The 16,856-nt window shown below is 43.1% G+C and overlaps 2 protein-coding genes across 2 annotated transcripts; both read right to left on the reverse strand.

The window, feature by feature from the left end:
• Positions 1 to 477: 477 nt before the first annotated feature.
• On the reverse strand, positions 478 to 1,644 carry LOC149112592 (uncharacterized). Its single transcript, XM_089290134.1, has one exon. The coding sequence runs from the start codon at positions 1,633 to 1,635 to the stop codon at positions 640 to 642; it is 996 nt and encodes a 331-aa protein (XP_089146260.1). The 5' UTR covers positions 1,636 to 1,644; the 3' UTR covers positions 478 to 639.
• Positions 1,645 to 7,903: 6,259 nt separating this feature from the next.
• Positions 7,904 to 10,672, reverse strand: LOC149112593 (uncharacterized). Its single transcript, XM_089288985.1, has 5 exons — positions 10,437 to 10,672; positions 10,123 to 10,343; positions 9,800 to 9,890; positions 9,432 to 9,581; positions 7,904 to 8,731 (listed from the first exon to the last, which is right to left on the reverse strand). Exons 1-5 carry the CDS (start codon positions 10,618 to 10,620, stop codon positions 8,190 to 8,192), a joined length of 1,188 nt encoding a protein of 395 aa, XP_089145111.1. The 5' UTR covers positions 10,621 to 10,672; the 3' UTR covers positions 7,904 to 8,189.
• Between the last annotated feature and the right edge of the window lie 6,184 nt (positions 10,673 to 16,856).

Below are 16,856 nucleotides of genomic sequence, written 5' to 3' on the forward strand. Positions count from 1 at the left end.
CCAGCACCCAAACGCTGATGCCGATATGCCGAGCAGAAAAGGCGAGATTTACCAGCTGGCCTGTGCGCCCTTTCACATCTTTGGAGGCTGCGCAGTCATCGAGGATTATGAGCGTGTTGGTGCCCTCGAAAAGCCATCTCACTAGCTTCAACCATTTTTCCACGTCGTGCTGCTCGCATATTATCACATTCATTCTTGGATCATTTTCACCAATTCGGTAGTAGGTCTTGTTGTGCGCGAATGTTGGGCAGATGAGTATGATGTGGTCGAACTTGCCGCGGAAAGGGTCGTAGATCTGGTCCACCACAAACCTTGATTTGCCTGAATTCGTCGGCCCCACAATGAGAGCGTTAAAGGGTATCTTGCTTGGGTCCATGTTCATATTCAATACTGCACAGAATCTAGCTCTCTGTCCATAATGTTGAACTGGGAGTCGGAGATTACGAATATATGGCAGTTCACTTTGCCCGAGCCTTCGGCTTTCCGCTCGATTTCCAGCTGGACTCCGTCTGTACTGTTCACAATGCGCGTGCCGCTGCCGTGCATTGCTTGGTCCGCCATGGAGCGCATATCAATCACAAGCCCGAACTTATCATCGGTGTAAAATTTTGTCATATTCATGTGCTCAGTTTTATTTTTCTATTTCACAAAGAAGCGGTGGGGCTCTTCCCAAATGTCCTTGCCTTCGATGCCGTTGCTGTAAAGCATGTTAGGCGAGCCGTTGATCGTGACGCTGACTTTCGTCAGATCGGGAAAGACGTATTTTTCTGAATCTCTGGCGCCCCCATCATACTCCTCCATGAACAGTAGGAGGATGGCTTTTAGTGACCTTCTTTGGGCGTCGACTTTGATGTTGATCCTCCTGTCAGTGCCTTTTGTGAAGGTCACCACTTTAGAACGAGACACGTGGTCATAGGTGAACTCTTTGCCGCTGGAGTAAACGCTTTGTGCCTCGTCTGCCAGAGTCTTGCTGCGGATCATTTCGTACTCGAGCTGGGTGTTGGTCAGCTTATATTTCAGCTCGGTTTTTTCAGAGCCTTTGACCACCTGTGAAGCTGGTGCAAGGGTTACTTCGAACGTGAGGTCGCTGTAAAGGGCCTGGGGGTAGAAAACGCCGTGGTCAGATATGATCTGATGGTCGAGACTGATGCGGTACTTTTTTCCAAATATCTCGTTCAGCTTGTTTTCAGCGTCGACGCCCGAGGTTTTCTTGTCTCCCGGGCCTGAGCGGATCTTGCATAGATCCTCGCTCTGAATCCCTTCGAGAATCATGCCGTCTCGCTTTTCCTGCGAAAGGAAAAGGTCTTCAAAGATTTTGTAGATGTCATATCCAACCGTGTCTTGCAGGATAGTGCCTCCAAACTTCACGACCAGCTTGTCAACTAGCGCCCGCGTAACGTTCTGGACAAGGAAGTTGTTGGCGTGCCCTCCAGAAAGGTCGATGTCAAAGAGAAGCGCTAGCGAGCCCGGCACCAGAACCTCGTTCTCGTTCAGCTTGGGCACTGAAACATACAGCGTCTCGCCGGGGCTGGCTTCAGAGCGGTCAAAGGTGATTCGCTTGACCGCGCGCTCGGCCTTCATGGCGCGTAATGTCTTTTCGTTGTACGTTGGGCGAAGGTTCTCTGGCACTGACATTGTATAATACACCGGTTAATATTTTCTAATTTGAAAAATAACATAATTGGAATATATCGCTATGGCGACAGGTGGAGATTTCGACTATAATGAAAGAGATCCTCTCATGGGTCATACAGATGATCAAGACAACGCTGATGAGGGTAATTTGGCCGCGGGCGGCAATGAAACAACAGGGTTTGTACCCGGTGCCTCATCAACGCCTGCGACGAATGGAAACCAACGTCAGACCACGATGAACAGACCTGGCGAACAACCATCCTATGTTGAGCTTCCTGTTGCCCCCGGCCTCTCAACAACAAACTTTGCTGAAAGTGAACTTCTCAAAGAGTTCCCATTCTTTGATAAATGTAAGATCAAATACAAGCTGGATGATAATGGTAGGCTAAAAGTCGGGATCAATAGAACAAAAAAACCTTATTACCATTTAATCACCAAAATACCGGGTAAGGAGGAATACCGGATAAACAAAGATCTTAAAAAAGAGATAGAACTAGCTCTTGGAAAACCTCGTAGAAAAACTCTTGAAGAAAAAATCAAAAAACTGACGGACGACATTAATGACAATAAAGCTGTAGCAGGAGACTCGAGTGCCGACAAAACTGAAAGAAATAAGGCCCGTGAAAGAGCAAAAATGCAAATAAATGAACGAACTGCTCTGACAAGAGAACTGGATCAATTAAAAAAGGGCAAATACTACCAACCTTCAGAATAAATCGAATTAGAAGAGTTTCAAACGAATGATGAAGTAAGGCGAGAAATAGATCAGGAAATACAACGCGAAATTGAAGAACAAGAAGAAATCATGAATGACAAAAATAGACCCTCTGCAGAAAGAGAACGTGCCAAGGAAAAATTAAAGGAACTCGAACAAAAAAAAAATGAAATCGAAAATGAAAGAGAAAGAGAAATCGAACAGCTTCCGCTGAGAGATCGTCTCAGAGAGAGTGAAAGCTATCTTCAAAAAATATGGCTTCACCGTTACAGCTGTTTTGCTTGCAGTCGGAACTACCCTCGGTGTTCTTCTTAGCTCGCCCTCAAACGGCCTGAAAGAGGTTGCCAACGGCGTGGGAAACGGCCTTAAAACGCTTGCCAAAAAAAAAAAGCTGACATTCTGCCGGGCCTCCTTGGTGCGGTTGTCAGCTTTGTTTTTCGCACAGCCGGCCAGGTGATCAGCTTTCTTGAAAAACACGCTTGGCTGTTGATCCTCGCGGTTGCCGCCTTCCTCTTTGAGCGCGTTATGAAACGGCGTGACTCAGCACAAATGACGCCAAGGCCAAACCTGTAATGAGCCATATCTTGTTGTTTTCGTGGGCTGTCTCTGTATTTGAATGAATTGGCTCCGGGTTTGAATGAACTGGCTCAGTGTTTGAATAGACTGGCCCAGTGTTTGAATGAACTGGCCCAGTGTTTGGAGTTCGCTTGGATCCGATTTGCCTTTTTATTTTTGAAGGGCCTCCTTCCATTAGGGCAACGCCCACTTTTTTTGTGTCAGGGTTCACCTCGTTGTTGACCCCGAGTCGCATTCCTGGCACTGCCTGTTTCAGCTTGTTGTTGTAACCGACCGTGCTTTCTGTGTTGATTTCCATCTTTGCTGGCATTAACCAAGCGCTCGGACATACGGCTAGATTAAGCCTCATCTTTGCTTCATCAACCGCGAGCTGGTACCTTTGCACGCTCTCGGCCAGGTCGGGCTGTCTGATCGCGTCTTCCACCAGAACAAGAAACTCGCTCTGGGTTTCTCTCGCCCGGCCACCAGAACCGAGAATGCTGCTGCGGACGTTGACTTGCGATCCCAGAATGCAGTAAACGAAAGCCTCGATTGACTGGTTGATTCTCGACAACCCCGCTTGCGTCAAACCGGGCGCTGTGTTTGGCGCGAACCAGTCCGCTTGGGTATCCCCGCCAGCGTCTGGCTGAACGAAGTAAATCAGGTCTCCTTGAATCGCTTTGCCGCCTTCATCGCTGAATTTGTTCCATCCCGGGTATTGATAGTCGGTTTTTGCCGCGCCGGACGCGTAAACGTAAACCGTTCCTAGCCCGTGGTTTGGCCCGTGCGTGTAACGAAAATCGCTCGACGGGTCTATACCGAACTCCCCGCATAACCTTTTGTACGAAGCGACGTCGTAATGGTTATTCATTTGGCTGAACGTCGGGTCTCCGGGCAATGCGCTTATGCTCTGGATCCCCCCAAGCTGGTACAAAATTCGCCTCACCGTGAAGTACACGTGGAAGATGTAGAAAGCTCTTATCTGCGGGGGGAGATTTACCCCGCTGTCAAAGATTTCGCGAGAAATTCCACACCCTTGTGTCGCGCAGAAAACGGCGAAGTTCAGCTGTTGCGGCCAATATTTCATGTCAGGCCCTCCTAACCAGTGTTTTGATTCGGCTCCAGAAGTGTACCTCAGTTTGATTTTTTGAAATTAATATTTCTCTGAATTTTGTTATGAAATTTTCCTCTGGCGTCACGTAGATTTTGATTTCGGCGTTGAAAATTTTCTTCAAGCTCTGCGCTTTGCCGTCGAAAGGTTCCGCAGGGATGGGCAAGGAAACTTTTGTTCCAAGCGGCGACAGCTGGTAAGGAAAACCACCGCTGTCTTCCAAACCTTTCGCCTTTTTCATTTCTGCACTCCAATATTGTCTGTCTGAACCGAAGACGCTTTGTAATGAGCCTTCGCTTTCTTTGAAAAACACCTCTGCAGTCGCATTATGTTTCTCGTCGAAGTGTGCTTCTGAAACAAACCGGCTTTTGTCAGCTTTTGGAAAGCGGCTTAAGAAATTGGTCCACGCCTTTTCCTTTGCGATAACTGTTTTTAGCGCAACCTCCGGTGCTTCCCACCACTTCGACATTATATTTAAACGTAATTTTATTTGTTGAATATAAAATGGTTGTTCTCATAATGGCCACACAAGAGAACGGCGAGGATATCTATTTTGAAGAGCCGCTCCCAGAAGCAAACTTTGTCAGACTTTTGAGTTGTTCTTTTTACAACTCGTGGCATAATTTCAGTACTGTTGGCAGAATGTTTTTTAAAGGAACTAATGATGTGATTGCATCATTACCTGAAGGCCATTACAATGTCGAGAGTATCGCAAAAGAACTGAAATCCAGTTTTGAATATTATAAGAAGACAGCAAAATTGGTTGTGGAAACGAATAATCCCAATTCTGTTCTAAAAATTTCAAACAGGGATACATCATCAACACCGAAAGAAATTTCGGTTGAGTGGAGTTTGGCCAATTTTCTTGGAATCGGGAGAAATTTAAGGAAAGAAGAAAATGTCAAAAAGCTTAACAGCCCGAGTTGCTACTTTATCCACTGTGATCTCGTTGACTCAACAAAGAACTTTTTCAATGGAAAGAAGTCAAACCTTCTTGCCAAGGTTGACGTCAGAGGAAAGCCTTATGAAAACGTCAGCTATATCATGGACTCATCGCAAAATGTTTTCCGTGACGCTTCTACGGACAAATCATTTTATAGAATCAAGATGAGCGTTAAAGACGAGAGTGGCGCCCTCTTTAATTTCAAGGGCTTCCCACTTGTTTTTGAATTAGAGTTAAATTAAAATTCTTTTTATACAATGTCCTCAGCAAATGTGTTACCTCCAAGCGCGCCGCCTGCCGAGATTGAAAAACAACTCTATCCAAACCTCCCCGCAACGACAAATGCCGAGAATTTCCGGCTAACTGAAATAAGTAAAATTGAAAAAGAAATATCTGTTGAGGTTGAGCATTACAGGCTTGTGTTGAAAAAATATAAAAAAGTCAGGAAAGCGATTCACTATTCAGCGGTCTGCCTTGGCGCCGTCACGGCAGCTCTGTCTTCTGGGGCTGTTGCAACATCACTTACTGGTGTTGGAATTGTTATCGGCGCGCCTGTTGCCGCGATAGCAGCTTTATCTGGCGCAGCTTCCACTGGCCCGTCCGTTATCAACAAGAAGTTTGAACGTAAAGTTAATAAGCACTCGAGAATCCATTCTCTGGCTATTGCAAAACATGACTCGATAAACAGCTCTGTCTCACAAGCTCTGAATGATAATCGTGTTTCTGATACGGAGTTTCTACTGATCACAGGTGAAATGCAGAAATATCGCCAACTTAAAGAGACTTTACGCTTAAACTTTACGCAAAAACAAACAAATTCACGCCAGTCAGATCTTGAAAAAATAAAAAACCAGATTCGGCAAGAATTTAGAAAAAAACTTGCGGAGTCCAGCACAAATTTGAACTAAATTTTGTGCTTTAAAACACAAAACTCTCTCTAAGTCTTATAAAAAACAGATGATTGTGTTACATCGCGTTACCTTCAAGCGTGACGTTGCGTGACTGGGTTACGCTACTATCACGCGTGACGTTGCGTGGCAGGTCACACAAAAGGGCAAAAGCCCTGTCGGGGGGTGCTCGTTGGCTGTTCTTGCCTAGCCCCGGCTAGGACTTTCCCGTCACTGACAAGGCGGCTGTCAATTCCCATTTTACCTCTGGGAACGAGGTTTGAGATCCCGAGGGGTCTCTGAGCACCCCCCAGTCTCCACTGGGCCGGGGCGGGTTCACCCGGGGTTATCGCCGTGGACTGCCTCACCCCATTCCCCTAACAAGCGTCTGTACGTGCCGAATTAGGAATCAGAGGTGGCCAACCTCACATCCAAAAGCACCTTCATTTGCTTGCTAATAAATATAATAATGCTGCAAGCTATATATATTGATCCATTTGCCTCTCCTATCGCTTGTGGTGTAGCTTATCCGTCCTTTGCCTAAATTTCGCATGCGCTTTTGGGAGGCGAGATGATGTCATACTTGAGCTATAATTAGAGATTGGCTGAATAAATTATATCCCAACAGCACTTCCGAAGGCCAAAATGATTGTGCTTTTCCACGCGATTTGCTTTATTTTCATGGAACTTTCTACACTCGTTTGGCAGAAAGAGGCCAGACAGATAACATATCAAGTCGTTGAAGCCATGCGAGAAGCAGAGAAAACTTAAACGGGCTCGATTGAGCCCCTTGTTCAAGAATATTACATGTTACGATCGATCGAACGCTGTGATCAAATCTTGTTATTTTCACGTTTTCTCCTGCTCGCTTCACTTCGGCAGCTGCTGTGGTGAAAAAATAACTTACAGCGCGTTGACTGAACGTATTTTTTTGTAAATTATGCCCTGGTTCGTTTTTTTCGGCGCAAACAAAAAAAAATCTTGAGTTGTCCTCCAGGTTTTCAGTACTGCTCGTCCAAGGGCCTGGTTCCAGTCTTTCTGAGAAAAACGTCACGCAACTCACAGATTTCAAAACAAAACTATTGATTCGAACGAGGGTTAATATCGTCGCCGCTCAGTAAAATTTCTGAAAGATTTCGTCGTAGTTGTTCTCGTCATATATGGGGTAGCCGAGATAGTGTTTTACTCCATTTTTATAACACCGGAACAGAGTCCGTTTAGGCGACAGAAGTAGCATTTACGGCAAAACATGACCTTTACAATTCTTGAACGTTTTTCACAGGAGGGCGCCTCTTCAATATCATAATGTACCTCATCCCAACCCATTTCCTTTTTTTGCCTCCTTTTTATTGCGAGATACTCCTTGTAAATTATCTCACGAAGCTCTGGAGGGAGGTTTTGAATGGCCTCGGAAAGTTGACAGTTGTTTGATCCACGAACCATAGCCGTTCTCAAATTGAGAAACTTTTGATATTACGTAAGGTGTTCATCTCTCAAATTGGGCTGCCTTGAGCTCGAGCAAAACAGGTTCAAAAACTTTCTTTGCTTTTTTGTGCTTTCGGCTTAGCCGCTGCTTTAGCGCGCTCCCTCCGCATGCCATGCATAACCGGTAGTCGCACAGAACCCCGACTCCGCAGCCCCGGCATGGCCTTGGCTCTTTCATCCCTTTCTTTTTCTGATCGTTGTGCTGCCCGCAAAAAGTCCCCACACACCTCTTTCCGCACTTTTCTTTCCGGTTCCTCCTTAACCACTCGCAGCTTCTTGCCCCTCGTTCCATTCCCCGATTTTTCCTTATAACGGGGGGTGGCTCCGTCTAGTTCGCGTTTCTCTCCCCGCTTCTCCTAGTAGTAATAGGGGAGTTCGACTTTGTACATTTGCAAGCTTGGGTCACACATGGGGCTGCTAAAAAGCAAAAAAAAGGTCCCAAGCTTGCAAATGTACAAAGTCGAACTCCCCTATTACTACTTTCTAGAAATCGAGGCAGTGATGTTGCGAGCTCGCTGCTCAGTTAACGTTGGTTTATTTAGAGTTTTTAGCAAATCCCTCTACGATGAACATTTAATTTGTCCATAAAACAATTATGTTTTGTTTTATTTTATTATTAAGCTATACATCGTTTATTGGATTTTCGATCGGATTTTCATTTTCTATTTGCTAACGATGGTGTTATTTCTCGTGTTTATAGACGTTCTATGGAAGCTGATAACTGTGTAAAAGGTCCTTAAACGCAAAACAAAATTACCGATCGCAAAACTTTATTTAACTTAAATTTTTTATTTTTGTATATATCGAAGATTAGATGAATACGTTGGTCCAGCTATAAGTAATCGGTGGACCAGGATCTTAACGGACAAAGACTTTCCAGAAATCACCAGAAGACACTCCAACGAGATAGTCATCACATTCCCATCTTGAGCCACCTGGAGTCAGCAGCCAGTAAAATGAATCTTTTTCAAAAACCGCATGGTTGTACAATCTCTCTTCATGTCCGATAGCATGCCAGCTCCATTTGTTGCCGTAATCGCTTGGACGATCATATCCCCACTGGCGGCAAACTCCTGCTAACTCCGAGTTATCATCCTCCATTCTAACAAATGAGCCACAGGCATCAGGCCGGTCACTCGTCTGACCGCTGAAGTACTGGACTACAGCTTCACCAGTGCTGTTAGCGACCGTGGTCACGTGGAACGTACGTCCCTGTTGTTTACTGCAGTGGAATCTCAGTTGAGTGAAAGACAGGTGCGTTCTGAGCTCATTCATGGCACTCTTGGTCAGAAACGTCTCGTTGTTATGGTAACTGCTGATTTCACGGTATGACGTCTTTACTGACATTTGTGGGGATGACGGATTGTCAATGACAACGTTGGAGACAAGAAGCCAACCTCCTTAAATAAAACAAAGTTCAGTAGTCACGTGAAAAAATAAAAGCAGTTGAGGACTGTATTTGCTTTTATCACGAAAAGAAAAAAAAAAACAAGGAAACGATTAGCAGGTGCAAATGCTGTAAAATTGCTGCATAATAGAGCTCATATTTGTCGTGACCTTCCCATCATTAATTACATCAAACAATAAAGCGTGGATCGTGAAAATTTTGCAAAACTTTCACAGCATGTTAAATGTTCCTTCTATAGCGGACCAATTAGATCTTAAGGGAAATTTGTTTTTAAAAAAGAGAAAATCAACCAGCCGTTAAACGCCCATTGGCTAGTTTTTGTGGTCAATAAGAGCACAGACAGATACATGACGCCATCACAAGTGGATCTTGACAATTTTACCAAACTTTCACAGCCTGTTTAATGTTGTCATTTCTCGATTATAATCGACAAATTGCATCTAAACGGGAGCTTTGTTTAAGATGACGTTTTCTTGAGATTGAATCCAACTGTAAGGCCACAGAGGAACTTGTATTTGTCAAATTTTGACGTGGACCTCCATGAGTATAATTTGACGATGTTACCACGCAATTTATCAGCAATGAGAGGACAGACGCATAAAAAGCTGTTCTCGGGAAGCTGTGGGGGCTTTGTGCACTCATTCCTTAGAATTTAGAAAGTTTGAACTTTCATATCATTATCCATTACTTACCTCTGTCAGTTGTCATGTCACAGTAAACCTTGAAAGGGTTTCCACTCTTCTCAGGGTCGATCCAATACTCGCCGTCTCCTTTGGAGTCTCCTGAGTCCCGGATGTCCTTACAGGAATGAGCAGGCTGATTGGAATTCAAACCTTTTATAGCTGCAAAAAGCAAAACATGTTTTAAATAAAACTCTTCATATTCTTTTGAAGCAGAAGGGAAATCTTTCTAAAAAGTCCGCCAACATCGCTAACTTTACTCTAAAATAATAATGCTCTTACAAGCACTGCGCAGTACGCGGGCACCTTTTGAAACAAAATTCAACCTGCTTTATCAAATCATACAAAATATCGTTGCAAGACAAATTTTCAACACTCACGTTTTTCACATTTTTTCCCCTTGTATCCTGGATAACACTCTCCGTTCTTTGTTTGCTTGGTTTGCTCACGGGAAACATAGATGCAGGAGGCCTGTGTTGGGTTAAGATATGAAATAAACCGGGTCGATAAATTAAGTAGTAACAACAAGGTTTATTAATATCCTAACCTATTAACTTTATATGAGTCTAGGATGAGTCTATGTTCACTCTTTGTAACCACACAAGCCAGCCTATTTCATTCTGAAAGACCGCACAAGAACAAGTTAGCGCGGGTGAAATTAACTAAAATAGAAAATGTGAATGTAGGGCAGTTTCCAACTGACCTGAACAGAGCCATAGTATGTGGATCCTTTCTTCCATTTAAAATCTCTTGGCTTCATCTGTCGGGTTTTGTTGTTAAGCTCACAAATGCGTCGTTGTACATTGTCGCCATCAGTATGAACGTTAAACGACTTGCAACTTTTATTTCCGATGCACTTAAGCTGGCATTCAAACTCATCAACAACAGTAACCGCGTCCATGGCATGACCGAGTAAGACATGGTCTAAAAGAAGAAAAAAAAAATCAAAATTCTATTGATGCAAATTAAAAAGACTGACTAGAAGGAAAGAGGAGGGCCTCTTAAGTGTTTACTTACCAACTTGAGTTTCAAAAACGCTTGCACAAAAGTCTGTGTTTGCCGCCACAAATAACATTCCCAGCAGAATGTTGAGAGCTGCAAAGGCCAGATGAGTTAGCCATGAGCCTGCCATCGAAGGTGTTATGTTGTGTGCCAGACTATAGCAGTTCAAAACGTTGTCGAGAAACGAGGTTTGACGCATCCATCATATTTCTTTGTGAATTTGGGCCAAAGCGGATAAACTTTTATCCGAAGCCGTGTTTATCCATAATTAATAATAGACGTATTTAGTAACAAAGGAGATGCCTGCATGTTTTCATTTACTTTGTTTATATTTATATCAAGTTTAATGGTCCCTTTTTAATTAGTTTGCTCTATTCTGAATGTCATGATCACCACGTAATTAATTAAACTGTCGCATGGGGCCATAAAATATTTTGGATGGTACATCAAAGCTAGCGACTTTCTTTGCTTGAAAGTGTGCTGAGACTGCAATGAAATCATTCACTCACTTTAAAGGAAAAGACATACTAAAAGACTGCGTTTTGTGTTTCGAAACATTCACATTGTTTACCATGCTCGCCTTTGTTTGGCATACAGCTGCTTTCGTGAATAGAACTTCCAGTTTTTCATGTTTTCCATAACGACATTCTGGAGTCCACAATTATATTTGTTTCCTTTCGCCAATATTTCTTTGTGCTATCTTATAAATTAAGAATGTTACCGTAAAAGGACTTTAAAATGCTCTAATATATCGTGACACAATCATCGACCTTTTTGTCATGATAATTAAGAAATAGAAAACGTGTACCGTGTTTCTATCGAGTTATAGAAATACGAGTGGAAGTTTGGGAGAACGAGAAATGCTGTGGGAACACGAGCCGCAGACGAGTGTTTACACAGCTTTTTTGAGTTCTAAACTTTCACGAGTGTTTCTATAACTCGATAGAAACACGGAAAACATGTTTTCTATTTCTTTTAGAAAAGACCGCGACTAAAAAAAGGAAAACAGCTTGCCAACTTTGATTATCAAAGTGTAAATTCTCTTTGCTCGCGCCATCATTACGTCAACAGCTCGAGTTATAGAAACACGATTTTTAACCAATCAGCGCGCGTATTTTGTTAGGACATTAAGGCAGACGGCGCGACAAGGGCAGATGGCTGACGACAATGCCATGTCTGCCTGCGGGAAAAAGCTTCCACAAATTTTGCATGAACAGTTTTCTAGAAACGTGGTGGGGTACATCCATCCTTGAACCTCTTTGTATATAAATATTTAGCTCTTCTTAACCGAGCTGGAGGTCTGTATGGGAGGATCTTGACCGAGGTCGTGAGTACAGACCGAGGTCAAGATTCTCCCATACAGACCGAGTTAGCTCGGTTAATAAGATGTTTATCATATGGCAAAGAAGAAAACTTTAATTCGTTTAATGTAACTGGTTTGCTGACATTTTGCTTGCGAACGGCGATGAGCTTAACATAAACCTGCCGAAATTTGTTCGTCCTCTTTACTTTTGTTTTTGTCATCAGGCGTTTTGGCACTTCCATAAATGATTGAGAAGAAAATAAAAGAAAATGGTGAACATTTTTGTATTTTAGTTTGCTACTTTTTCAACGCGAAATGAAACCGGTCTAGATGCCGGTCTAGATGGGAAAATCTAGACCGCGGTGAATATCGATTTCAGCCAATCAAATTCGTGAACTCGGTAGTTCCCAGTCCTTGTGAGACACAGCCATATAATAATAGCGTACAGGAGCCATAATCGGAGACGGAGACCGTAAGTCTTGGGATCCGCGCGCACCTATGATATGGGACAAATTTTCTATTTTTAGAACAAATTGCGCCATCCTGACGTCATATATCCGCGCGGATCCGCGCACGTGTCGGGGGCTCTCGCGCGGATGTTGTCATGTTGAGTGATCAAATGGTGAGAGCTGCGAGATTCTCTTGCAGATTTTTCACAGCGATGGCAGGGAATAAGGCAGGGAATAAGAACCAGGACTCTTATATGTAGTTTTATGCTCTGAGCTAATGGAAAAGGTGAGTTTTTTTATTTTTTTTCGCGCTGTGAATGAATAATATCTGCTCGCGCTAGTTGTACGCGTCAGTTTTTCGTTTGTTTTGTGAAGAAAAGTTATGTAAGAAAACTCTTTACTCTGGTATCGAGTTGATTTGTGAGTTTCCCAAAAAATGCTTAATCATAACCAAACCCTGTTTTTGATAGTTTCTTATGGTTTCTGTTTGCTTGGCGAGTTTGCAAAAGTTTTTGAAAGGAAAGTCTGACGCGTACATTCAGTAGCTCATTTGCATAGTGCAGCGCGCGCTCTTTCAAGTCCGAGTCGGTGTTTTCAATTGTCAACAAACCTTGACAAAGATTTATTTCGTGGTCTTTTGTGCCGAGATGCTGCAACAGTTTTCACGAACGCCAAAAGGCTACTAACATCATGAGTGTTTCTTTAACATGTTGAAATTTTACACTGCGAAAACAAAATAGACAAGGAGTTTTGATAACTCAACCAACGAAATCGAAATCGTTATTCGAGTTGATTAAAGAAAACGTCATCGTAACTTTGCTGATTATTTCTGCTGTATTCACATATTTTCAGCTGAGCTTTTAATATGTTCTCAAACATTTATCAACCTTAAACATATTTAGAAACTAGAGATATTATATGAGTTCGATGTACGTTTTCACAAAAGTGGGAAGTCCAATTTGTCATGTTTTACTGACTGTACAAAACACGCATCGGCGGGCGCTCTTATTCATCGACAACAGACAATTATTTTTACACAAACAAAACTGAGTAGCATCTACAGACATAAACTTTATTGTCGCTTATTGGGCCTTGATAAAACATGAAGCGTTGCTTACAATTCAGGCGAAACTCAAACTTGCAATTACTTTTTTTTGTTTTACTTTTCGGTCGAGATAGACTCTGGCGAAATCCTCGCGAGCCTGTGGCAAGAGGAGGGAAACTTTGAAGTCCTGAAACGCTGCTATATCCAAACATACAACTAGTTTTTTGCTGTGGTTTGGAAGAGCTGTTAATCTTCAACATATGTGAAACTTAGAGTGGAGTAATGTACAGCTCATGTAAAAGAAGCATCCGTCCGAACACAACTTGGTCAGCGATATCATATCTAAGCTTAAAGCGGAACATACCTAAATTCGATACTGTCTTACTTCACTCAAACTGGAGCAGCTTACGACGAAAATACTTAAGCAAAATTCCAACAGACGTAAACGCGTTGAGTTGTGGACCAAAAACATGACAAAATTGCGGGAATTTCGGACGCCATTTCCCCCGCGCGACATCCGCAAAAATCCTCGCAGCATGTACGCGCGTGTGCCTCAGGCGATGGCGCAATTTGTTCTAAAAATAGAATTATTGTCCCATATCATGGGGACAACCCCAATGCTAGAAATGGCGCGCGCTTACGGTCTCCGTCCCCGATTATGGCTCCTGTAGCGTATTAATTTTAGCAAGCATGATAATTTATATTCATAGTTACACACTTCGTTGCAACTTAAGCAGGGGTTTCCTTTACGCCTGCCTTAACACCGTCATTTTACAACGGTTTGTATATTAATTTAGTGATGACACGGTCCGTTATGTCACATTTTGGGGAGTGAGAAACAGATTAAATTTAGAACTCTGTCCGTCACTGCAGGTGGAGAGTGCTCTTGTATGTTAAACATACTCCAGAAACTCGCAGACCAAAGTATCACATCGAGAACTTGAGATAAATAGGCCAATGTCGATATATTAAAATTCTAACTTGACTCTGAGGCTCAGGGGAATAACACAAAAGACAATTTACTGTCTACAAATAATTTTAAAGGAAGACATTAACGCAGACTGCGCAACAAAGACAGATGGCTGGCGACAATGTTGTATTACTCTTCCCAGAAGACCGCGACACCTACGCATTTTTTTGCCGCCTTCAGATTAAGGGCTTGTTTAAATTCTTAATGATAGTCGATGATAGTTTTTCTTGTTTGACCACGCGTATGATAGTTCATGACAGTTTTTCGGTCAGCTGTTTTGGTAATCACATGCCCGATAGCGGTCAATATTTCCTCAAATGTTTCACCGTTCATGCGCAACATTTCCTTGTAAGCGGCAGTGTCCTACACTCGCAATTCTCCCACCAATTTCATCATCCCGCCTTCGTTTCTCCTTTTGATCCATTCCCTTGTCCGTCCTCTCTTCCACCAACTCTCTCCAGATTCATCTTCCGTACATTCCTCCAACAAATCGATTACCAGTAAACAAGCTGCCGCACTCTTTCGTCACGAAAAATTCATACTTTTACAAGTTTGTCACCGCGACGTCATTTTAGTGTTCACATTTTTGCGCAGAAAGAGCCTGGAACTAGCTGCTCGTGTGACTTTGCTCGCGCGACTGCTGGTGAACTATCGTCAACTATCACGAACTTCTTTGGCCGTTTGACCATGTAAATGACAGTTGGTGATAGTTGATGATAGTTAGGAGAGAATCAACTATCATCAGCTATCATGCGCCGTTTGACCAGGGCTTAACGTTTTTGATGCCGCGAGTTTGTTTCAAACCAATCACGCGGTACATTGAAATGCATCACGCGAGGACATTTTTCCTGTGCGGCGTCATGACTTTTTCGTATTACGTGATTTTCATTCACAACGTGTTTATCTTCATGAGGAAAGCTTATCGTGACGAATGCGTCTAAAAAACCCGCTCCAAATTTGTCTTGATCATATTTTATCTTCAGCTGATAAACAGCGGCCATGCTGACAGATCCATGGCAGACAAAAAGCGCGGTAAGCTTTACTTTCCTACTCTAGTTTGTTTTTTTGTTGATTTTTTTAAATTAATAAGTTATACACACACGTTAAGTATCATTTGAAGGCGTCAAGTATCATTTCTCGCTAACTCGAGACAGAAAATTCTCCTAGTCAAATAAAGTGCTCGAAGGAAAAGCGCGTTACCTTTGTAACCTTGGGCGTGGCAAAAGACCGAACGCAGAGAAAGCTGTAACGCTTCAAGAACAGGAAATGTAGTAGTGGGCTAACAAACTCAAGAAACTTTGCTGCGCGGCAGACAAGAGCGCCACAGCATGGCTGTTGAAGATTTCGGGCTGAGTCGGGATGACAATGGCCTTGAGTTTGTAGCTTTTCGTGGGAACCCGACTAAAACTCGTGGAGGAAGTCTGCACACCAAGCGAAGACAACAACTGCCAGAAATGTTCGCTATCGGCGACGACACATACCCTGTGGCTTTTTATAAATAAAAAGTAATTAAGAAGCCAACAGGTTCATTTTACCTTGCACCGATGCAAAATTCCCAAACAAGTGTTTGGTTCAAGCGTCAAAACCTTAGTGAGAATGGAACTGACAAAATAATGAAGACAGTGGTTAAAGACCAACCACTGAAAAATTCTTCAAAGCGATTGACAAACCAGAGCGCAAGATAACCACTGGTGAAGAGGTTGAGCGCTTGACGATCATACATGTCACTGGTCATATGCACATGAGCAGTCTTTGGATGACCACGACGAAGGTAATGAGGACCGAGCAACGACAAATCTCTCACATCATCACTGAGCAACTCGGCCAACGCCAAGAATAGCCCTTTCACGGTTAATTTTTCTCATTTGCATTACAATGTAATCCAACGTGGATGCGAGGTAATTTCGGGCTAAAACTACAAAATAGCCCAAAATTGCCTCACATACATGCTAGATTTTATTGTAATGCAAATGAGTAAAGGTAACTGTGAAAAGGGCGATTCAAGCAGCTTTCCTCTTTCTCAACAGAATCTCAATGCAGCTCTCTGACTTCCAGCTTCACCGAGGCCGACCAGGTACAGCTTCGACCTGAATAAACGCTCGGTAACAACGCCAGCAGTTTCCAGCACAGGCTCCTCACAACGAATCAGTTTGACAACTGCAGTGTGGTATTTCACGCTGGTCCAAGTGGCTGCAGCTCTCCACTGATCGGTTCAAACTCGCAGTCTGAATAACGCTGAACATGTATTCGTGCATTTGTTGTTGATCATAGCGTCTTTCCTGTGACGTTGACTGAATTTTACTTGGTTATCCCCGAAAGTTAGTAATATCTTGTGTTCTGACTGGCTCACTCTTTATCAGGCTTCACGCCGAGGTGAAATTAAAAGGGGCAACGCAGCTACATGTCGCTGCTCCATCTGGGGCATTGTTACAGAACACTGTCCTCTGCCAATTTCGTCGATGTTAAGACAATTTGTGGTGCAAGCTGATAGGTCACTTCATTGAGTTCATTCTGTTGAACTTCTCACGAAATAGGAAAACCCAATTATTGTTGAAATTTGGGCAACGGAAAGCTAATTAAAAAATCCGCCCATGAATTCCTAATACTTCATTGTTACCTCGAGAAAGACGACATCAAGCCGAACAATTATCCCGTCTTCTCTAGAATA

Source organism: Orbicella faveolata, unplaced genomic scaffold, assembly GCF_042242905.1.
Source record: "Orbicella faveolata isolate gen_17 unplaced genomic scaffold, um_ofav_v1 contig_2, whole genome shotgun sequence".
NCBI lineage: Eukaryota > Metazoa > Cnidaria > Anthozoa > Scleractinia > Merulinidae > Orbicella > Orbicella faveolata.

Excerpts from the sequence above, each read along its gene's own strand:
- LOC149112593 (XM_089288985.1), bottom strand. The coding sequence starts at position 10,620 with ATGCGTCAAACCTCGTTTCTCGACAACGTTTTGAACTGCTATAGTCTG. Across the intron at positions 10,344-10,436 it reads CGTTTTTGAAACTCAAGTTG|ACCATGTCTTACTCGGTCAT; the intron begins GTAAGTAAACAC and ends TTCTTCTTTTAG. Across the intron at positions 9,582-9,799 it reads GGGGAAAAAATGTGAAAAAC|CTATAAAAGGTTTGAATTCC; the intron begins GTGAGTGTTGAA and ends TGCTTTTTGCAG.
- LOC149112592 (XM_089290134.1), bottom strand. The coding sequence starts at position 1,635 with ATGTCAGTGCCAGAGAACCTTCGCCCAACGTACAACGAAAAGACATTA.